The sequence below is a fragment of the Oryctolagus cuniculus genome, chromosome 4, assembly GCF_051225735.1.
Source record: "Oryctolagus cuniculus isolate XC-2025 breed Fujian yellow rabbit chromosome 4, ASM5122573v1, whole genome shotgun sequence".
Lineage (NCBI taxonomy): Eukaryota > Metazoa > Chordata > Mammalia > Lagomorpha > Leporidae > Oryctolagus > Oryctolagus cuniculus.
Window position 1 is genome coordinate 141799938 of NC_142870.1, and position 22838 is coordinate 141822775.

General features: G+C 50.2%; 1 protein-coding gene across 1 annotated transcript in view; it reads right to left on the reverse strand.

Moving 5' to 3' along the window:
- The window catches only part of CLSTN2 (calsyntenin 2), a 578785-nt gene extending 568163 nt beyond the window's left edge, over positions 1-10622 (reverse strand). The window contains exon 1 of the mRNA XM_002716578.6: positions 10206-10622. Within this exon, the coding sequence (XP_002716624.4) occupies positions 10206-10317 (112 nt within the window). The 5' untranslated portion in view covers positions 10318-10622. The remainder of the gene's footprint in view (positions 1-10205) is intronic.
- Positions 10623-22838: the final 12216 nt, after the last annotated feature.

The window sequence follows — 22838 nt, forward strand, 5'->3', positions numbered from 1 at the left end:
AAAAGGTTAATCTAATTTACATCTAACACTTTCAGTTCATGGTGTTAATGAACTATATCCTTTTAGAGAGTGATTAATTTATAGAAATGTGATTATTTTTCCTAATGCTATATATGGGTCAGCTTCTCCTATTACTATATCCCACTTTATGGGAGAATTCAGCATTTTATAAATTAAAATAATAAATCACATGCCCCATAATGGTTATATTTCATTAATTACAAGGGGACATGCATTAGATTAACATGTATCTGTTTTAATTAATTTGCTGAAATGCAGTTATCCATGCAAATTAGAAAGCGACGCATCAACTTGACACAATATTCACAGTTTTGAGTAGTTTTTCCCGAAAACTGATGGGCCTACCAGTGCTGCATTCACTGCGCAACCCTGGTGACCCCCAGCTGTGTGGGATAGGCAGGCTGTACATCAAAGAACCAGATCAAGGCTACACTCAGACTTCAGAAAATACGAGCAAGTAAATATGCAAGACCAAGACCAACCGTATAAAGAGAGAAAGTAGTGGGGCTTTGTTTTGTCCCCAAGCCTCCAAACGAATTTCTTAGCTGAGGTTACCTTACTTTCTTAAGCACCTTATCCTTATCCTTACACCAGAGCCACTTCCATAAGGACACTGGGGACAGCCCTGGCTGTTCCTTTACCTGTCTGCAGGGGCCAGAGTGGTACCCGAGGGCTGGACAGCGCACCCCACCCCTCTAGAGGCCTCTCCTGGATCCCCAGGGTGACTTGCCAGCTGCACTCCATTGATGGCTCCAGTCTCATGTGTCTGCCTCAAACCACAGACATCGGGAGGCTTCAAAGAGGCAGGAGCCCCAAGAATGGCGTGTTTTCTTAAAAAGCCGGTAATCGTCATACGCCAATTTGTGGTGGCCATTCTGGAGGAATAAAGTCAAGGTGCAGCCAATTAAGGATTCTCAGAAGAAATACAAATGGCATTTTCAGTCTTTCTGAGTGAGCACTCCGATGGCATCTGCTGGGCTAGACTTTTTCTTTCTTTTCTTTTAATTTTTTTTTTTTTTTTTTTTTTTTTTTGAGAGACAAAGAGAGAAGCAAACAGAAAACTCCCATCTGCTGGCTCATTCCTCAAATGTCCCCAGAGGCCTAGGCTGAGCAGAGGCCAGAGCTGGGAGCCAGAAGGCAGTCTAGGTCTCCCCCCTGGTGGCAGCAACCCAAATACCAGAGCCTCCCAGGGTCTGCACTAACAGGAAATGGGGATCATGGGCAGAGCTGGGTACCCCGTGCAGGCACTCATACAGGACACGAGTGGTCTTAACCAATAGGCCACTCACTCACTCCCAGCCCAACTTCTGTTTTTTTGTTTTTTTGTTTTTTTTTTTTTTTGTTTTCCCCTAAAGAAGCCTTTTATTTAAGGAACACAAACTTTTTCGTAAGTACAACTTTAGGAATATAGTGATTCTTCCCACCATTCCCACCCTCCCATCCCATCTCCTCCTCCCTCTCCCATTCCCTGTCCCATTCTCCATTAAGATTCATTTTCAATTAACTTTGCACATAGAAGACCAACTCTATATCAAGATTTCAACAATTTACACATGTACACACACACACACACGCACACACACTGTTTGAGAACAAGTCACACACACACACTGTTTGAGAACAAGTTTTGCAGTTAATTCTCATAATACAACTCATTGAGGACAGAGGTCTTACATGGGGAGTTAGTGCAGTGACTCCTGTTGTTAATTTAACAATGAATACTCTTATGTATGATGTCAGTGATCACCCGAGGCTTTTGCCATGAGCTGCCTAGGCTATGGAGCCTCTTGAATCCATGATCTCCGTCAGTATTTAGACAGGGCCATAAATAAAGTGGAAGTTCTCTCCTCCCTTCAGAGAAAAGTACATTCTTCTTTGATGGCCCCTTCTTTCCACTTGGGTCTCACTCACAGAGATCCTTCACATAGGACATTTTTTTTGCCAGAGTCTTGGCTTTCCAGCCTGAAATCCAGCACGACTTCTTAGCATGTTTCCCCAGGGTTAGTGTTCCTCTGATGCGTCTGCAGAACTGTAAACCCTCAATGCGAATGGTGTGAGTTGGTTTGGGTGGATCCAGCAGATAACTGAAGAGCAATGCCCTGATGGGTAACTCTGGGGGAAGCGTGCCCAGGCACAGGTCCCTACAAGATGGGGACGATGATGGCACACACCTCATTGGGTGGCTCTGCAGGCAGAGGGAGTAGATACCCAGAAAGCACTCAGAACAGAACAAGCCCTGGCACACAGGCAGTTCCCGAAAGCTGGAGGCATTTAGTATATGGAAATTTCTGGAACACTCACTGAGAGGAGAGAAGGTCAGACAGGAAGCCAGGGAAAAATCACAAACGGGTTCCGATGCCAGGCTGCAGACTCTGGGGTCTGTTGTGACAGGACTGGGGCAGCCCTGAGGTTATCAGGGCTGTGGCTGCTGGCCCAGGATGTCCCTGTTTCCCAGGAGTCCTGGCTGCATGCAAAGGCAGATGGGCTCCACAGACACCTGCTGCTCTGTGACCAGGTTCCTTGTCGAGCTTATGGTGGGGATGAAGGAAGCAGAAGGCTGGAGGCTTTGGCACACCTATCCCACAACGGAGCTGGGTTTGGTTTCTCCAGGATAGGAAATGGTGTTCCGTTCTCTCTCCCATCTCCACATGGCAGCAGCACCTGGGACAACAGCTATGGATTGTGGCATGAGAACTGGTGCTGGCTTAAGATTCTGGCACCTGTGGAAGTGCCCTGGATCTCAAGGGGCCACACTGTTTGGACAATGGATATGCAAGAGACAGTAACTGGAGCCAATTCCAGAAGTGTTATGCTATCCTCAGAACCTTGGCACACATACAGACCAAGCTAGCATGAATGGTGAGCATGGAATTCATGAAGCCTGGGATGGAATTTCTCACAGGCCTCATGGGACGGGGTTCATCCTGGCCACAGCATGGTACACAGGACGAGAAAGGCTCAAAATTAGAATCAAGTGCTTTCTTGCACAAGAGCTACTGATCCAGGCAGTAGCCATGGGGACAGAGCAGAAGTTCTAGATCTTTCTGAGTAGAATCAGCCTAATGTGTGATTCTCCCAAACAGAGACCACAAAGGGAGAAGAGGATTTGTGAATGGAGGACGTCAACTTGGGACCCATGAGGTGGGCGTGTCCTGAGGTATCCTAAAGGGGTCAGACACTGAGCAAGCCTCTGGCGGGGTGTTCGTCAGGACCAGAGGCACCTCTGGAAGGACTGATGTGCACAGAGGGTGTGAGACTGGGGGCAAGCAAGGTCCAAGGCAAAGCACTGGACAACTCCCTGTTTCCCCAAAACCACTCAACAGCAGCAGCAGCAGCAGCAGCAGTGGACTCCAGGTGCCCATTACCCATGACGTCACCTGGCTGCCACACCTGCTCCCTGGAGCTCGCCCAACTGCAGGCAGTCTGGCCCCTTGGCCTCATTCCTGACTCTGCTGCTGCACGCATGATGCTGTCCACTCAGCAACCTGTGAAGTGGGTACGTGTGGGAAACACAGTTGATCTATACAAACCCCAGCCACAGCATCAGAAGAAAAGCCTTGCAGGGCAGTGCAGATCCTGCTACTCCTCCCACACCATCTCTTCCCACCCTTGCTGCCTTTACCTCCCAGCACCCACGCCCCAGTGTCCCTTGAACGCATCTATGGTGTCCTTTGTTAGCCCTGCCTGGTTGCCAAATGAGTCAGAAGAGGGCAGTGTTTCGCCCACATGAATGACCAGCATGGAAGACTGTGGGCACAGAGGCCAGTCTCTCTGGAGACATCCGGGTGCAGACACCTGCCGCCTCTGCTGGACACTGGGTACTGCAGGAGGCGAGGCGGCTTGGGCTGCCTGGAAGGGGAGAGGCCACACTCCCTGGGATTCGCCACAGGGGTCAGAGATTCAGAGAAACCCACTCTTCAGCATTTTTGAGGTAGAACACAAGCAAATATCCTTGGCCGTTGAGGTGACGTCCCCTTTGGGGACAGCATGGCCTCTCTGACTCCCCCCGAAGCTCCCAGAAGCAGCCATCACATCACTGTGCTAGGAAGCTCAGGTGATGTGGCAATTCACGCCCAGCACATTCGTTCTTGTTTCCAACTTCAGTTTCCCCACCTCTGAGCTGTGACTCCCAGAGCAATTTACTCCACTCCTCAGGGCCTTGGCTTCCTCCACCATGAAACCGATCTATTAGTTTTACCTCCTTTGTGGGGCTGGATTGAGAATCAGGCCAACAGACAAGCGAGAGAAGTGAGGTGTCTCAACACGGTAGCTGGCACTCAGTATGCACTCAATACAACTTCAAGTTTGTATGCAAAACCATATTCAACCCTGGCTGAGCTTGCCCTTCCCAAATGCCAGGCACACCAGTCACGGGCATTCTCGCCACCCTACATGGACCTGTCCTGCCCCCACTCCCTTACGCTTGCCCAGCGTCTGCTCAGCCATCCAGACCCCATTGGTGTTCTCCATAAATCTCCCCTGACTCCTGTGCGTGCCAATTTCTTCCTTTCCCATAAACTACCAAAGTCCGCCATCGCTCATGTCATGTGTGATGTCTGCTCTAAACAGAGTGTCAGTGCTTTGGTATCTGGAACTCTCTCTACCGTCTTCGTCTTGCTCCCTACATGGAGAATAACAGGAGGCAGAGAAAGAGCTGCTGGCTGATGAAGCTAAGACACAGCACCCAGGGCACGTCTGGAGGGGCCTCACTCCCACTCCCCTCTGACCACTGCCTCTTCTGCCCCCTGCCTGATTCCTCCCCGAAGCTCACCACACAAGCCTAATGTCCTGGTTAGTGCCAGTATCTTCAGCCCAGATCCTGCCTTCCCATGGTCCACCCTCAAAACCCATCTTCCCCAGGGAACCACTGCTACACAGTCCAGTTTGTGCTGGGCCAGACAACAATCCTCCAGTGACGTGCTTTCAGTAGTTCTGTGGTTAGCACGGCTTCCGACCCCCACTTCTGTGTAAACGTGCACCATTGCAAAGGGTGTCTGTGCCGTCACCAGAAAAGAAAGCGACTCTGCTTTCCAGGACAGCAGGACTGGGAGGGAGGCGAGCGCTATTAAGTGGGTAGGAGACCTCTCCTTTCAACCCGCGCCACTCAAGCTCTTCCCTGGACAGCAGAGCCTCCCACACCTCAGTGCTGGCACACAGAGACGCCCCTGCTTGCTTGTTCATTTTATAGCAAACATTGCTGTGCCTTGCTGTGAGCTGCCACTAAGGGACGGGGCTTCAGAGACAAACAAGATGAGGGCCTGGTGTCAAAGGCATCCATGGGTGTTCTCACAAGCATGATATTTACACACTCCTGCGTGCGCACGCGCGCGCACACACACACACACAGCATGAGAGAGACAGAGAACAGAGGTTGCCCTGAGAAAAGACATGAACAGGTGCTGTGGTGTAGTAGGTTAAGCATGCACCTGCAGCGCCGGCATCCCATACGGGTTCCCGGTCAAGTCCCGGCTGCTCCACTTCTGATCCAGCTTTCTGCTTATAGCCTGAGAAAGCAGTGGAAAATGGCCCAAGCGCTTGGGCCCCTGCACCCACTGGGAGACCCAGAAGAAGTTCCTTGCTCCTGGCTTTGGATTGGCCCAGCTTCAGCTGTTGTGGCCATCTGGGGAGTGAACCAGTGGATAGACCTTTGTCTGTTTCTCCCTCTGTCTGTTACTCTGCCTCTCAAATAAATAAATAAACCTTAAAAAAAAAAAAAAAAGACATGCATAACACTACTGAGCTGCCCAGCAGTCAAATCTTAGAGCCCAGAACCAGGAGTTGAAGTGGTCCATAATTATGATCACTGCATAGTTAGCACCCGCACACGCCACAGAGGGGGCCACGTGCTTCCTCAGAACTAAATAACGGCCACCGTGCAAGGCAGCTATCTATCCCCACTTGGGAGATAGGACTCTGAGCTCAAAAGGGTTAGCTGACTTGCCCAAGATCATCCAGCTAGACAGCAGTAGGACCAGAACCAGAACCCGGGTTTCTCTGGCTACTGTGCTCACGTGTGACCTCTTACAGGAGGGGAGAAAACATGGGAGAAGTCTCTATCCAGAATACACAGTGTTCAGGGTTACAAGCAGGTGCTTTCAATATGCCAATCACTGCTGACAGCTCATCTCATGTTGGAGACCAGGCTCTGACACCTGGGAGACTCAACATGAGACCCCTACTCCAGTGCTGGTGTCCAACTAGGAAGTCCAGGGGTGCCCAGCCTAGGAAGGTTCCCAGGGAAGGCCACGTCTGGAATAGCAGCAGGCCATGGGCCAAGGAAGGTGGCCTCCCAGCCTGAAGACCAGAGCTTCCAGGCAAGGAAAGAGAGCACTCAGACGCAGGAACAGCAGGTGGGCAGGGGCCGAACACTCTCTGGGGGTGCCCTGCCGAGATCTGTGGGAGCTCAGGGTTTCCACAGGGCTAAGAACTCTGCCACAGCCCTGGGAGACACTGCTCCTTGCCCATTGCACCATGAACACCCCGCAGCCACCTCTGGCCCTGCATGAATTTCTGCAGTGTGCAATCTGCAGTCTGCAACAGTGGGCTGGAGGGTGACACCAGGCTGCTGCTCCAGGCCACGTCAGTGGTTCCACAGTGGCCCGCAGGGCCCACTTCCCTAGCTTGTCCACCAGCCCTGGGCTCTCCTGCTGCTAGAGGGCCCCCTTTCCACCCGAGACCTCCTGGGTGACTAACTCAGATACGAGCAACAAAGCTTCTCTGAGCACTCCAGGTCGGCTTTCAAAACCAAAGGAGAGACCATCCGACAAAGAACCAGGGGCCCTGGGCATGGTGAGCCCTCCTATCCTCACACCAGTGCTAAGCCTCCAGCTGGAAGTCTTGGCAAGTTATAGACCCTCCCCTCGCCTCAGTTTCCTCATCTGTAAAATGGGCTGACGCCAGTCCTGCACATGGTGTCAGAGGGTGAGACAGCCCATGTAAAGGGATAAACATAGTACCAGTTATGTATTAAAGAGAGACTCCCCACACTGCAGTTACAGCCATTATATTACTATTGCTACAATTCTGCTCTGTCTTTGCCCGCCTTTATCACCAAATGCTACTTTTGCATGGAAAGTCCCCCAAACTCCCATCTCCCTTGCCTAGGGCCCATTCCACAGTTAATATTATACTTTGGACAAACTCTGTCTGCCACCATTCTCTCCCACCTAAAAAAAAAATCTTGTCTCTCCAAGGCAAGACCAACAGCTCCTCACAGGCAGGTCAGGGTGGGAGGGTCCTGCCCAGAAGCCTCTGCAGAGCACTGGGCCAGGCTCTGGGGGGCATCTAACACTAGCTCATCTCTAACCAGGTTCTGTCCTGAGTGACCTCTGTGCCCGGGTGTTGGCAATGGAAGCGGGGCTGTGCGCTGAGCACCTGAGATCTTGAGACCACGGACATTTGGCTAGCTTTTACACACACCTTCAGAGATTTGTCTGCCTTGCACTGTGTACTTTCCCCCAAATAAGACATGGATTTGCCCCCAGAGACTGCGTGGATCTACAAATCCCTCCCCAGCTTGGCTCAGAGAACAGGTGCATGGGATCTATCTGGTCTTTTCAATGGATCCAAAAAGTGGCTGTCGTGTTTTTTTGTTTTTTGTTTTTTGTTTTTTTTTTTTTTTTTTAACAGCCCAGATACAGGAGAGTGAAAGGAAGGCTCTGTGACTGCCTGGCCGCTGTGTTATTTCTAAAGTCAGGAATATGTTCCCACTGAAAATGCGCTGACTCTGAAAATGCCACACACTTGTCAGGGATTAGCTGCCCGGCTCCTACGGCAAGAAGCAAGGAAGACAAAGGCGGACAAGCTGTGCACGGCAGCCGCGGCCTCTTACAGGAGCCCGAAGCCGGGAGCGCAGCTTCCAGACAGCTTCCAGACAGTCCAGAGGGAGCCGGCAACGCAGCCAGGCAGCCGGACGCCACACGCCCCATCTTCCTGCACACACGAACACGGAATTGTGTGGAAGAAGCAAGCTGCTCTTTCCTCCCGTCTTCTTCACAGGCCGTCCTGGGTTTTCTCTAGTGACGGGAATAATAACGATGTGAACCTTCAGTACGGCCCAGTCCAGAGGCAAGGTGCATTATACACGAAGCATCCAGCTTTCTTATCTCAAATGTGCTTCTCACATTAGGTGATTCGGAAACACAACACGCAAGTGCACTGCGATAAGGAGCCTGTGCCGTAAACACCAACTAACGTGTCATAATCAACGTCTCTGCTGGGATCAAATGTTACCCATTCGTCTTTCAAAAACGCAGCAAACGGCGCTCTCTGCAGCCCCCTGGTGGCAGGAAGGGGAAAGACGCCCGAGCGAGGGATTCAGACATCGACTCGGACTTGGCAGGGCCAATAAACTTTTTACTCCGGGAAGACAAACAGCTAGAAGACAACCACGGAAGGCGCGCGTCCTGAGTGGGGGAGGTGAACGGCGTGGGCTACAGGGCGCATACTTACTCACAAAACGTGAATCCCTGAAGGGCTGCTTTTCTCTCAGCTCCCCTCCCCCCACTCTGATCTCAGACCTCAGCAAGGTGGTGGACACACCAGGTGCTCTTTGCGGAGCTCCCTCTCCTACTAGCCGTGGGCAGTGCTAAAGGTAACAGGAAGGTCCCCAGGGAATGAAATGCGCATGTTTAACGAGGCATTTGTAAATGAAATGCACCTGTTTAGCAAGCCTCTGTATGGGGGAAGCAGGTAAAAGGTCTCCAAGTTCACTGCTTTCAGTCCCTGTTTTCTCTGAAACCAAGCCTCCCCGAGTGACCCCTTCCTTAACCACACTGCCTGCGAACCACGTCCGTGGGTTTTTCACGATCTTTCCAAAAACACAACAAAAGAGACACATTAGGGCTAAAGAAGATGCTGAAAACATAGGATGCCTACTGAGGAAAATCGTTTCAAAAATATGTCACCAAAAGAAAAAAAAAAGGCTACACAAACTGCCCAAGTCTCCCGGCCACGTACGCCCGCAGCTCCCGGAGAGCCAGTTCGCACCGTCGCGGCCCCTCCCTCCAAGGGTCATTCGAAGGTCCCCGAGCCACCGCCACGCAGGAGTTCACAGCCAGTTTGCAGCGCAGGTTTTGGCGCACACGGAGGCTCTTTCTCCAGGCTCTTTCTCCACAGACAAACCCTCGGCCCTCTGAGGACGGATCCCTGGGCCATGCCCCCCGCCCGGTCCCCCATGGCACTGGGTCCTCTTGGTCTCAGCCTCCAAACCCTCCTACGCTGTCCTCGTCGGCAGCGCAGAGAATCAACAAGTTCTCCCTAGGCCGAGCGCTCCTGCTGGATCCGCCACCGCCTCTGCTGCGCCCCCGGCCCCTCTCCGCTCTGCCCTCGCCTCCCCACGTGACCTCCAATTTCGGAGCGGCCCTCCGCGCCCCGGCTCGCGCTCCTGGCAGCAGCCAAAGTCCGGGGCTCGTCAGCCCCAGGCTCGCCAGACCGCGCCGGGCGCCCTCACCGGCCCTAGCTGCCTTCCCGGCGGACGGGCGGGGCGGAAAGGTCAAGATTCCCGAATCCCACAGGGTGGGCGGGGGACAGGCGCCAGAGCCCCGCGTCTCGCCCCCTGGGGAGCCAGAGCGCAGTCGGGGAAGCTGAGGCGAGCGCAACCTCTTCCCGACTTCGCCGCCCTCCCGGAGGGCGCGCGTTCCCAGGGGAGCCAGAGCTGGCCGCGGGGAGCCCGGGGCGCGCCAGGGGCTCCCTCTGAAGCCTGCAAGTTTCCACTCCATCTGGAGCTGGGAGGCCGGTGACGGCGCGGCTCCGTCCCCTCTAGGCACCTCTGCTGTCTTTCCCCCGGGCAGGAGCAGACACCTGCCCTTGGTGCCCGCGGCCGCGCCCGCGCCCTGCTCCAGCCGTCGCTGGGAGGGAGCCCGCGACTCACCCACCGCGCTCCCCACCAGGCACAGACGGCCCCCAAAGTTGTCTGGACACCCCCCCCCAGCCCCGGGCCTCGCCTTCTCCAGGGCCCCCGCGGCCGCGCCCAGAGGCTGGGCCGGCGCTGGCGGGTGGAACCTCTCTGATCCACCGCGCCCGGCGCTGACTTCGGGGATCCGGGGCGCACAGAGGCCGGAGCAGCTGCGGCAAGCTAGGGTGGGCACAATCAGCCGGCGCGAGCCCGGGGCCTCGCCGCGTGCGCCCTCCAGCCCGCCCTGCCTCCCTCCTGTGAGAGCAGGAAACTTCCCCCCAGCACCCACCTTTAGCCGCGAGGAGGCGGCGCCGCCGGCTGTCCGCACCGCCGCCGCCACTGCCGCTCCCCACGCCCAGCGCCAGCAGGAGCGGCACCCAGCACAGCCGCCCAGGCAGCATCCTCGCCGCCGCCGCCGCCCACGGCCCACGCCGGCTCTCGCTTCCCGGTGTCCGCCGCGCTGTGCCGCCCGGTGCGCTCTGGGCGCTGCCGCCGCCTCACCCGGCTTCCGCCGCCCTCCGCCGCGCCGCTCGCTTGCTCGCTCGCTAGCTCGCCGGTAGCAGCCGCGCTCACTGGCGCGGACCCCGAGCGGCTCCGGCGCTCACCCCGGGACGGCCCGTGACGTCACGGAGGGAGGGAGGCGGCTCGTGCATATTCATGAGACGCGGACACAGGCGCCGGGTTCCGCGCGCAGCCCTGCGGCCCCGGCGCCCAACTTTCCCTCGCCATCCCCCAACCAAGCGCTGTCTGGCCCCTCCCTCTCCAAGCAGCACCCGGCTCCCCGTGGACCCCAGGGGCGGATCCCGGGAGCCCTCTTGCCCGGAGCCTCCACCCTCACCCGCCCTGCTCCGGCTCTCCAAACAGCTAGCTGCCTGCCACAAGGGATGGCGAGCTCCCCCAGAGAGTGGTCACCTGGAGCTGAAGGTCGTCTCCGGGCCGCAGGGGACCCTGCCCTGCCTGGCTCTTTAAAGTGACCTGGGCGCGGAGGCGCGAGCGGGCGTCGCTGCGGGCGCTGCCCTTGGCTGGGTGTCTGGGCGCTCTGTGCCGCCTGGTCTGGGGAGGGCGCCAGGCGCACGCGAGAGCTCCGAGGAGCGAGTGCGGGCTAGGAGCGGTCAGGCTGGGTAGACAGCTCTCAGGGGCCGTGGCACTAGCGGGATCAGAAAATACACACTTGGAGTGCGGGGGCTGCCGCACGGCGCGCCTGCAAAAAGTGCCCACCTCTATGTTGTCTCTAAGAGCAGGCCACTTGATAACACCGCCGTGCCTTGTAAAACCTCACACCAACGAATGTCGCAGCTCCCTGAGGGCATCCCCACCCACCCCAGGCCAAGAAGAGAGCATAAATGTATTCAGTAAACATTACCTGGTGGCTCAGAACAAATCTTTACAAATACACACATAGGCGGTGCCAATGTCACACAAAATTCAGGGTCCCTAAGAGACAGGTAATTTGGAATTAAGGTAGACACTCAAATAGAAACAAGCTTACTTATGCATTCCTTGATTAAAGATGTGTTCCGAGCACCTGGACGGGTTGTAGGATTGGAGGAACCAAGACAGAGAGGAGCTGTAAGTCCCATCCTGGAAGCATTTATTTTCAGCCAAGGAAGCAAGAGAGAGCGGCAAAGGCAATTATGATCCATTGTAAGTGTTATGGTCCTGCACACTCTTTATGTTACTAGATGCAAGTCTATGCAAATCAATTAACTAAATGTATATATTGCAACCGTGTCTAAACAGCATCCTGTAATTAATAACGGTAGTTCGGGGTGCTCAAAAAAGCCATAAAATCCATTAACAGTCTTCAAGCTGCTCAGCCTCCCTGCGCCACCCTGGCAGCTCACCCAGAGCTGCAGCAGTTGCGAAAGCCAACTCTGTGGCATTTCAGACACCAAGAGGTGTTTGGGGACAGACATGAATTGTGGTGGCTGCGTGGGGTTCAGACCAGATGGGAAGCTTTACCTGCAGGCCTCCTGTAATGCACACATCGCGTCTCTGCTGTTATTCTCATTGCACATAGGAGGAAATGGAGACCAGGGGAAGTCAGGTAGCTTTTTTGCCCAAGGTCAAAGAGCTAGCAGGGAGAAGCACTGTGGCGCAGCAGGTAAAGCTGCCGCCTGCAGTGCTGGCTTCCATATGGGCACCGGTTCGAGTCCTGGGTGCTCCGCTTCCGATCCAGCTCTCTGCTATGGCCTGGGAAAGCAGTGGAAGATGGCCCACGTACTTGGGCCCCTCCACCCACGTGGGAAATCAAGAAGAAGCTCCTGGCTCCTGGCTTCAGATCAGCACAGCTTCGGCCACTGGGGCCATTTGTGGAGTGAACCAGCAGATGGAAGACCTCTCTCTTCCTCTCTCTCTGCCTCTGCCTCTCTGTAACACTGCCTTTCAAATAAATAAATATTTAAAAAAAAAAAAAAGAGTTAGCAAATGGCCCAGGCCAACACCAAGTCCTTGCCTTTCTCGGCTTTTGGTATCAAGATCCAGACAGGTTGATATGGAGACATGGACGCTGACCCAGGTGAAATCAGGAAAGCTAGCAAATAAAGGAGGACTATAAATTTATCTCATTTTCTTCCATCCAATTACACTGGTCTTCTGTAACAGTCAGACCCATGCTACCAACTTAGCTGCGCTGTTCTTAGGTATCCTGAAGCAGAGTTTTAAGACAAATTGATTGGTCCCAAATATTTTACATGAAGTTTCAAACTCAGACCAAAAAATGAGAAAAGGGAGATACAGAGGTCATTAGAGCATCTCCAGGTAACACATCATGAGGAAAGCACACAGCAGGGAGACACCAGGGAGCACTCCAGTGACCAAGAGGTACTACATTGCTAACCTCTGCCTGCTCCTCTGCAAAGCCTACTGTGGTAGAGCAAGTTCCCTAGCCCCCGTTTGTTCATGCCTCCCTGAACCTGTTCTCTTTGGAAATGCTCTCCCACCCCTACTCAGAGCTTGGCCCTATGATTTTCTCTGGCCAATGGGGTAGTCACCGCTTCCTCTTTTGGATCCCAGCCACCACCATAAGAACAAGCCCAGCTAACAACCTGCAGAAGGGTGGGAGACCACATGGAGCGGAGCTGGGCTGTCTCGGTCAGCCACGGCCACCCCAGGCTGTGCAGCGCCAGTGACCGACAAACCGACCACATGCACATGAGCAAGTCTAGCCAAAAGCAGGCAAGCCTGACCCACATCAGAAATGCCCAGCTGACTCATTAGGTATTGTAAATGGTTGTCATATTAAGCCACTATGTTTTGGGGGTAATTGGTTAAGCAGCGTATGTCTAATCTGAAAGGTCATTACAGTAAGTAAATGAGAATATATATGTGAAACACTCCATGTGTTGCATATAGTCATTGTCCAATAGTGTAAAATCATATGCCTATTATCCCACTCCCCAAGTCTTTGAAATGCCAATCACAACTCCGATTTGGTTTATATGGGGGAAAGGCAACAATGGCCTGGCTTAGAAGGGGTGAAGGTAAGTAAGTTCGGCCTTGGAAATATTCAAGCTGTGGGGCAGGAAGTTGGGGCGCTGGTTGACACCTTTTAGAATGCCTGCCTCCCATATCAGAGTGTCTGAGTTCAAGTCCTGGCTCTGCTAACGTGCACCCTGGGAGGCAGCAGATTATGTCCCAAGTACTTGGGTTCCTGACATCCATGTGCAAGATCCAGATAGAGTACCTGTCTCCTTGCTTTGGCTTATCCTAGCCCTGGCTATTGCAAGCCTTTGGGGGAATGAGCTAACAGATGGAAGGTCTCAGTCTCTCTCTTGCTCTCTCTGTCTCTCTCCCTCTCTCTTTCAAATAAATAAGTAAATAAATTTAAAATAGAACACTCAAGCTACAAGAAGTTCAAGCCTGTACTGTTTGCATGGAGCACTGCTGTGCTACCTCTCCTGAGCCATTGCAGATGGCAAAAACGGGGTCCTGATTCACGCAGTGCCAGATGATGCAATGGGGGTGGCATACTTCATACCTCCTCAAAACCTTGCAGCAACAGGTGCAATTTCCTGCTTTATTATGATCAGATTACTGACTCAGAAAGTTTGAGTAATTTATCTCCATCCACATAATTGTGTAGAATATCAATTCATGACTGCTTGATTCCAAATTCCGTCTCTCTCCCACACATCATGCTCCGGGGAGAGACATGTCGGATAACAGAGAAACACAAAACAGCTTCAAGTCAGAAAAGGTAATTTTGGAATTTGATTTTCTTATCTTTAACCATCATCATCACTGAATAATGACCTTTTGAATAATAAGTGGCTCCAAAATTGTGCTACAAACCCTGAATTTGTGGTCACTGCATTCCTTATTCTTGACTTCCTATGGTAACATGTTCCTTTAAAGACTCAAAAAATGATGAGCAGGATATAAGGCCTCTTGCTGTAAGTCTCCCACCCCACCCCACCTGTAGGATCCCACCTGGCAATACAGTAATGAACTTCAGGCAGTTTATCTGGGTCAATAGTTCTTAATAAATAAATAAGTCCCCACATCCAGAAAACAGAATCTAACAGGATCAGGCCCCACACAATCCCAGTCATTCCCTTTCACTTTCACCAGGGTTGTTAATGCTTTACCCAATTAAGTACCAAAACGCAGCCCCTGAATAATTTAAGCTGGATAAATGAAGAAAATAAATAAGCCATACCTACTTATGGAAACTTATTTTTAAAAAGAAAATTAAACTGAAGCTTTCTATATGACCTATGTGTAATTTAACTGAAAGTACTTTTCAAGTTTCTAAATAATTTTCTTTAATTTTTATTTTAATTTGATAGGCAGAGAGAGAGAGCAGGAGGGAAAGAGAGAAAGCTTGCATCTGCTGGTTCACTCCCCAAATGCTTGCAACAGCCAGAACTGAAGGTTGAAGCCAGGGGAGGCAGGCAGGGACCTGACCACTTGAACCATTATCTGCTCCCCACAGTATATGCATTAGCAGGAAGCTGGAGATAGGAATTGGAACCAAGACTTGAACCCTGGTCCTCTGATATGGAGTAAAGGCATCCCAAGCAGAATCTTAACTACTAGACCAAATGCCTGTCCCCAAAGTACTTAACTGTAGGGGTGGGCATTGTGGCACAGTAGGGTAAGCCACAGCTTGGAATGCCCACAACCCCTATTGCAGTGCCTGCTCAAGTCCTGGCTGCTGCACTAATAACTCAGAAGGCAGCAGATGATGGTCCAGGTACCTGAAACTCTTCCACTCACATGGGAGACCCAGATGGACTTCCAGGCTCCTGGCTTTGCCTGGCTTAGCCTGTTATGGCCATTTGTGGAATGAACCAGTAGGTGAAAGATCTCTCGGTCTCTCCTGCTCTGTCACTTTGCCCTTCAAATAAACAAATCTTCAAAAGTACCTAACTTGAAAAGAAAGGTGAGAACCATTTACTCCTCCTGTTCCCCACCATGGCAGGCAAAGCCAGAACTCCATCACCCTGAACAGGACACACAGTTTTCAACATTGCTCTTGGATGTTTTGGTGCCAGGACATTTCTCTTTAGGAAACAGTGAGAAAAGCTTGTTCACAACCAAATCCAGTTCATGTTCAACATTGTTTGGATGTGAGTGTTTTATACTTGCCAAGGCACGGTGCCCAAACTGAAAACAAAATGTCATTGACTATAAAGGCATTATTCCTATACACTTCCATACAGGTTCCTTGTGCCTTTATACCTTGTAGTGATTTTGTTGTTGTTGTTGTTGTAAATTCCCATTAGATTCATAGCAGTTCTCCCACTGAGAGATGGGATCTATAGCTCCTCCCCTTGGATCTGAGCATTTTGGCCTCTGACCCCTGCTTCCCCAGTAGAGTCCAGTAGCAGTGGTGCCTCGTGACTGGCCAGCCTAGCTTGTCCTGTCCCCTTAGCCTCTTCACATTTGGCGACTGGAGCCTCCAAGTGAGAAAGCCAAGTGCCCTCAGACTGCCCTGCTGTGAGGGTCACGGGCCAGTTGGAAAGGCTTCTTGTAGGTACTGTTGACAGCGGCAGCTGAATCCACCCATTGAACCAGCCTGGAACCTTCAGAGAAGTCCATTTCCTAGTCACAGAGTCATACCCCTGGCCCTGCTGTTTGGATCTTCACAGCTGAGATCTTGAACATCCAGGGAAAAGCCAAGCCACTGCCTCTATGCCCTGCCCAGGCTCCCGAGCCACAGAGCCTGTGAGTTCATCCAAGAGGTTGTTTATGTCACTAACACTGGAGGTGGTTTATAAGGCACCCAGGGTAACTAGAAGATACTTATTCTCACCTGTTCCCTACAGCAAAGCCCAAATGTTAAGGTTAAGTCAGGTATAATCAGTTTCACTTTGCTGCTCAACTACTGAGAATTGCATAGGCCAAAGAAGGCAACCAGTAGAAGTGAGTGGGAGAGTCAGGCAGGCCAAGGTGGCAAACCCAGCTCTACTGTTTTCTATGTATAAATCAAGAAAGCTACTTGCTGTCTGACCTCAGTTTTTTCATCTACGTCAGGGGACTAATCACCGGCTGCTTTCCCAGGTACATTAGCGGAAGCCGGATCAGGAGCGAAGCAATCGGGACAGGAGCCAGCACTCCAACATTTGTCACTCACATCACAAGCGACGGCTTAACCCGCTACTCCACGATGCCAGTCCCAGTATTGGGGGGTGTTTTCTATGTTGGCAGATATGGAAACACGTGGACTGGCTAGAACTCCAGACCCATCTACACCACTTGCCAGCCTGGATTCCTGCCAGGGCCATTCAGATTTGTTGTGAATACCTCAATAAGCAGGATGAGGAGAAGCCTAGTCTTTTTGAAACACACACGCACTCACAAACACACCAGAGAGAAAGAGTGTGTATGCACTTCTATCCACTGGTTTACTCCTCAAATGCTCACAAGAGTCAGGACTGGGCCAGGGCCAAAGCCGGGAGCAGAGAACTCACTAGGTGGGTGACAGGAACCCAACTGCTTTTGCCATTACTGCTACCTCCCCAGATGAACATTGGCAGAAATGCTGGAGCTGGAGCTGAACCGTGCGTTGACCCATGGACTTCAGTGTGGAAAGAGAATATCTTAATCACTTAGCCAAGTCCTACTCCTGGAACCATTTGTTGAGCACTTACTATGAGCCAGACATTGTACACGTTACCTTATTTAGGCCCCCAAACATCCAAAAGGGTGATTTATTATTCCCAGTAGACTTCTGGGGGCATTAAGGTTTAAAGAAATTAAGTCACTAGCTGCTGGCGCCATGGCACGGTAAGTTAATCCTCTGCCTGCGGTGCTGGCAACCCATATGGGCACCGATTCTAGTCCCGGCTGCACTTCTTCCAATCCCGCTCTCTGCTATGGCCTGGAAAAGCAGTGGAAGATGGCTCAAGTGCTTGGGCCCCTGCACCCACATGGGAGACCAGGAGGAAGCACCTGCCTTCTGGCTTCAGATCGGCGCAGCTCCGGCCATTGCAGACATTTGGGGAGTGAACCAACGGAAGGAAGACCTTTCTCTCTGCCTCCCTCTCACTGTCTATAACTCTACTTCTCAAATAAATAAATAAATAAAATCTTTTAAAAAAAGATACTAAGATCCACTGCTATGAATGAAGGAGCTGGAATTTAAACTGAGGTCTTTCTCCCTTTGAAGCTGTGTGTTTCCAGGTAAGTGTGGCAAAGCAGCCAACCTGCACCATGGGTGCAGGCTTTGGAAAGAGAACAGATGGGCTATGTCATCCCAGTTATATCCCCTGTGAATTTGGCATAGTTGTTCTCGATTTACAATACGGTCATCTTTTAAGGCTCCTTGGGTTGGAGTTCTGTTTCCCTGCTGTCTCCATCAATCCTGGCAATTCTTCCCCAGGGATGTCCCTGCCTCTTTCCTTTCCTTCCTATCCCTAATGGCCTGATTTGAGTCCCATGACCCAAGTTGTCTCCACCCTCTCCTGAGTGGCATTCACACAACCAGTGGCTTGGTCATCACTCTCCACCTCTCCTCCACTAAGCAGATACTTTCCAAGGTGTGGGGAGCAACTGAGACTAGGCTAAGTTACTCGAATTAAGACTTATTCTATGCATCTGCTCTCCCACAATATGGCGCTGGGAGAGGAGGAAACAGCTTCTACACAGCTGCCTCCAGTTCAACCAATAAACTGTAGGACCTGCTCCTGATTGGAGGAGAGCAGCGTACTCGGCGTGTGGGTAGCAGAGTTGGGATTGGCGGAAGAGGACTATAAAGGAGGAGAGAGACAACATGCACCAGGAACATCTATCTGAAGGAACACCTGTGCAGCCCCCGAGAGAGCCGGCCGGCGGTGTGCCGCTCCCCCGCGGAAGTGGGGAAAGTGGCAGGGGGCACCGCCTTTCCACAGAGGTGGAAGGGTCGGTAGCCAACCCGGGAAGCACCAGCAGCAAACCCGGGGAGAGCCGAGCAGACAAAAGAACAGCGCAGGGTCCTGTGTGGTTCCTCCGCGAAGAGGGGGAGCGACATAATGGTGCCGTGACTCGGATAGGAAACCTAGGCAGGGTCTTGTGTCGTTCCTCCACGAAGAGGGGGAGCGACACCAAGGCCCCATGACTTTCCTGGCCCTCACTTCCCTTGATGGCCTGCCTCCAGTGGCTCCAGTCCATCTGAACTCTGCTCCAGACAGGCTGCTGTCTCTGTGGTCTATCACCAGGGACCACGCCCATCCTGCTTCTCCACCTGTGCTCAGACTATCTCCTCTACTCTCAGTTTGACTTATGCCCCCCGCCAAGGTCACACGTTGAAGTCCTAACCCCTAGTACCTCAGAATGTGATGGCAGTGGGAGACAAGGAAGGGGCAGACACACAGGTGTAACAGAGGGGAGACCAGGAGAACACACAAGGAGAAGAAGCCATGCACACCATGCACAAACCCAGGAGAGGAGCCTCAGGAAAAACCAACCCTGCCAAAACTTGATCTTGGGCTTCTAACCTTTAGAATGGTGAGAAAATAAACTATGGAAGAGGTCAAGTCCATAACACCTTTTTAGGGTTAATGCAAATGAACCCACCTCCCTCCAGCCTCCCTAGTTCCTGTCCACCTAGCACACTCAGCCCCGCCTCCAGCAGAAGCCTTCTAGCTCCCCAGACTCGTGCATCTGAAAGCGGCTCCTCACCACACTGACAACAGAGGAAAAGCATTTTCGTCTGACCCACAAAGCTACACCATATCGGCTTCCCGCCTGCCTCTCTGACCAGCTCTCTCCCAGTCCACCAGTCTCTGGTCCTTTGAACAGAACAAACTGTTTTCTACCTTGGGTGTGAACCGATCCCTAGGGCTGCATTGCCTTCCACCATCCGCTGGCATTCAGAGCTCATCCTAAATGCCACCTCCCCAGAGAGCGCTCCCAGTCACTGTCTCTACCGTCGCTCTCTTTGAATCCTCCGGATCACTCCTTGCTAATGTTTTCTTAGGCATTTACTTGCTCATTTATTTCCGTATCTCCCCTCACGAGAATATAAACTGTAAGAGAGGAGAGACTCATTTGTCTGACGCATGGGTGCTTAGATAGTTATTTGTCGAATGAATGAGTGACCAAATACCATTTGTTTCTGCCTTACTCCCTTCTATTTCACCAAACATGCTATTGCAAAGCAACCACAGTGAGCATTTTTTCTCTTTTCAAAAGCTAGAACATGTTTTCATGTAGCCCAAGCAAGATGCTGGGAAATCCTTCCTGATGTGAGTGGAGGCGTTGGGTAATTCAGCATTTTGAATCGTGGGTAGTGCAGGTGCCGTTCTCATTTTATCAGTGTAGAAATGGAAGCGAAGAGAGGTTGTGCCACTGGCTTCATGTCCCACAGCCGGGGCTGCATTCTCATTCTCTTGAGTGTTCTTTCTTTGCAGCATAACCTGGTGCATGTGCAGGACAGAAGGTGTACCAACACCACTCTTTAAGATGCTTGGAGCTAACCAGGCTGGCAGCAGAAAGTGCCTGCCACATGGAACACCCAGGGGAGGGGGCCTTGTGACAGAGAAGTGAAGAAATACCGCCCTTTGCACCCCAGTTCAAAGATGCAGGCTGTGCGCGCCTGCTCCTCAGGGCCTCCTGCTCTAAGATGACAAGCTGAGTGGCTACGCTGCTCCGAGGAAACCTTTTCACCCAAGTAATTTTAAAGTTTTATGTCTTTCAATTTCTCAGTATTTAAGAATTTTTTTCCAGGTTGGCATGGTTATGTGTAGTGAATCATGTGTCCAAAGGGGACAGGATATATTATATCACCTTCATACGACGTTCTATAACATCTGGGATGGCGGAAAGCGGTGTCGAGCGGATGGCACATGACAAACGGTATGTAGTTGCCAGCGGAGGAACTGCAGGACATTAAAAACCCCGTGCCACGGCTAAATGGCACGGAGAGGCTGCCTTCCTGTGTGAGGCCACGGGTAATGGGGTGCTAGAAGCTGGCTGTATTGTAGAAGATATCTAGGTATTTTTTGGATTTACAGTGTGGCGGTGAACATTCTTAAATCAGACTACTGACATCCAAACTTAATACATTTTCTTAAAATTGATCTAAAGGTTTATTTAATACTGCAGCTACCTTGCAGAGAGAGACAGAGAAGTAAGGGAAGGAGGGGAAGGGAGGGAGGAGAGGTGGAAGGATTGGAGGAGGCAGGGAGTAGTGTAGAAGAGCAGCTACACAGCGGTGGAGGATTTTGAAGATTTATGCAGTACAATTCAGACACAAGAATAGGAAACTTGACACTTTGCAAACAAAGATTTGGGCTTTTTAAAAACTCTTCATGGAAATTGATTAGATGCCTATACCTTCAAAGTGCTTAAGAACAGCTCTGTAACTAATACATTCTTTGCACAGGAAAACTGTTATTCCAGAGTAAATATGAAATAAAAATAATTTCAGATAGCTGGTGCTAGTTTACAACCAACAAGCCCCTGGGGAAAGAAACTTAGAGGTGAAAAGGGATAGTGGACAACACAAAATATGTTGAGAGATCCAAACAAAATAAAAATAGTAGTTGAAATAATGAGTAATTTGAGTGGCATAAAAACAAACTAGCAACAAAATACTGGGCAAAAATAACATGGAAACCAGAATGGAATGATCAGGATTAACATAGTCCAGGCTCTCTATTGTTCAAAAGGAGAGTAGGGTGACATATTATTTTTAGACCGTGTTCACATGCAAGTGTTCTTGTTAGAATTTTAAGGATAAGCAGTTAAAGACTAGATATAAAGCAAATAACTTGCAAATAATGAAGTTGAAAAGGAAGGTGCAAGAAAATTGGACCTGGCCAACCAATAAAAGTGAAGGAATACAAGAAACAGCATAGAAAAGACAGATTTATTAGAACAAAATAAATAGATCTAATAAATCCAAATTTGCCACGACCAAGTATGAAGGGATTAAAGTTATCTATTAACAACTTTATTAATTCTGAAGTTAAGAATTTTTAATGTTGCCATATGCTGGCGCTTAAAACACAAGTTCACAGACAAGTTAAGGTTTGTAATGTGGTATGTGCATACACATATAAATACATGTTTATATATATAAATATATATATCTTCTAAATGTTGCTTTTTATTTCCAAATATAATAGAATTTAAGACAAAAAAAGTATTACCAGAAATAATGAGAATCAGTACATAAAGGTAAAATTTCAATTTCCCAGGAAGGTGTAATAGTTCTGTTCTTCCATGCACTCAGTAATATAATCTCCAAGTATGTAAAGCAAAAATTTGCAAAATAAAGACTCAAATTCACAATCATAATGAAAGAAGCTAATATACTTCATTTTGCAATTTGTAGGTCAAACCAATAAAATCTAGTAGGAAGAGAGAAGATTTGAACACAACTATTAGCAATTCTGCTCTAATGGATGAATTTAAAACCAGCAATTAACAATTAAAGGATACCATTTAATTTGCAAGCACAATTTGGATACTTACAAAGAAAGCCTCACCAAATACCAAAGAATCTATATCATGTAGGGAATATTTTTTATCCCTATTATACTAAAAGGTAATAACAAAAATGTTTCTGAATTCTCACAGATTTGGAAATTAAGGGGAGAAAATTCCAAGTGACTAATGGATCAAAGAGAAAATAAAAATGAGAAAACATTTGGGACTGAAGCATGGTGAAGACACAGCCTATCAACATTTCCAGAATGAGGCTGAAAGGCTATTTAGAAATAACAGCCTTCAAGGCTCATCTTGGACAAAAAGAGTCTGGAGATTTTTCAGTTGAGCACGCAACACAAGAAGTTAGGAATTGAATAACAAGAGTACTTAAGACTGTGTGACACTGGTGAAGCAATCGACAGAGAAATGGAACAGAGTAAGAGTCCAGAAATAGATGAACACATATATAGAAACTTCATATGTTCTTAGAAGTCAGTGCAGGAAAGAGGCACCACTCAATCAACATAGTCAAAGACTTCTAAATGGAACACAGCATAATCTGAAAAACGCAAAGTTTTTAGAGAAATTATAGAATGTTACTTCTCGTGACTTCAAGGTAAAGAAGAATGTCTTAAACACAAAACAAAGTGCATGAATGAAGAAAAGTCTCAACCTATTCAGTACATTGTACTGGCATTACCACCAGTGGCCACACAGGTATCCCATCTCTAGGTGCAGGTTCAAGTTCTGGCTGCTCTGCTTCCAGTCTAGCCCCCTCCTAATGTACCTGGAAAGGCAGCAGATGGTGGCCCAAGTCCATGGGCCCCTGCTACCCATGGGAGAAGCCTGTATGGAGTTCTTGTCTCCTGGCTTTGGTCTGGCATACCCCTGGCTATTGTGTTCCTTAGGAGAGTGAACCATCAGGTAAAAGATTTCTCTCTCTCCCTCTCTTCCTCTCTCCTACTCCCTCTCTTCCTATCTCCTCTCCCTCTTCCTCTCTCTTTGTAATACTTTCAAATAAAAAATAAATCTTTAGATAAATAAATAAATCTATAAAGGAAAC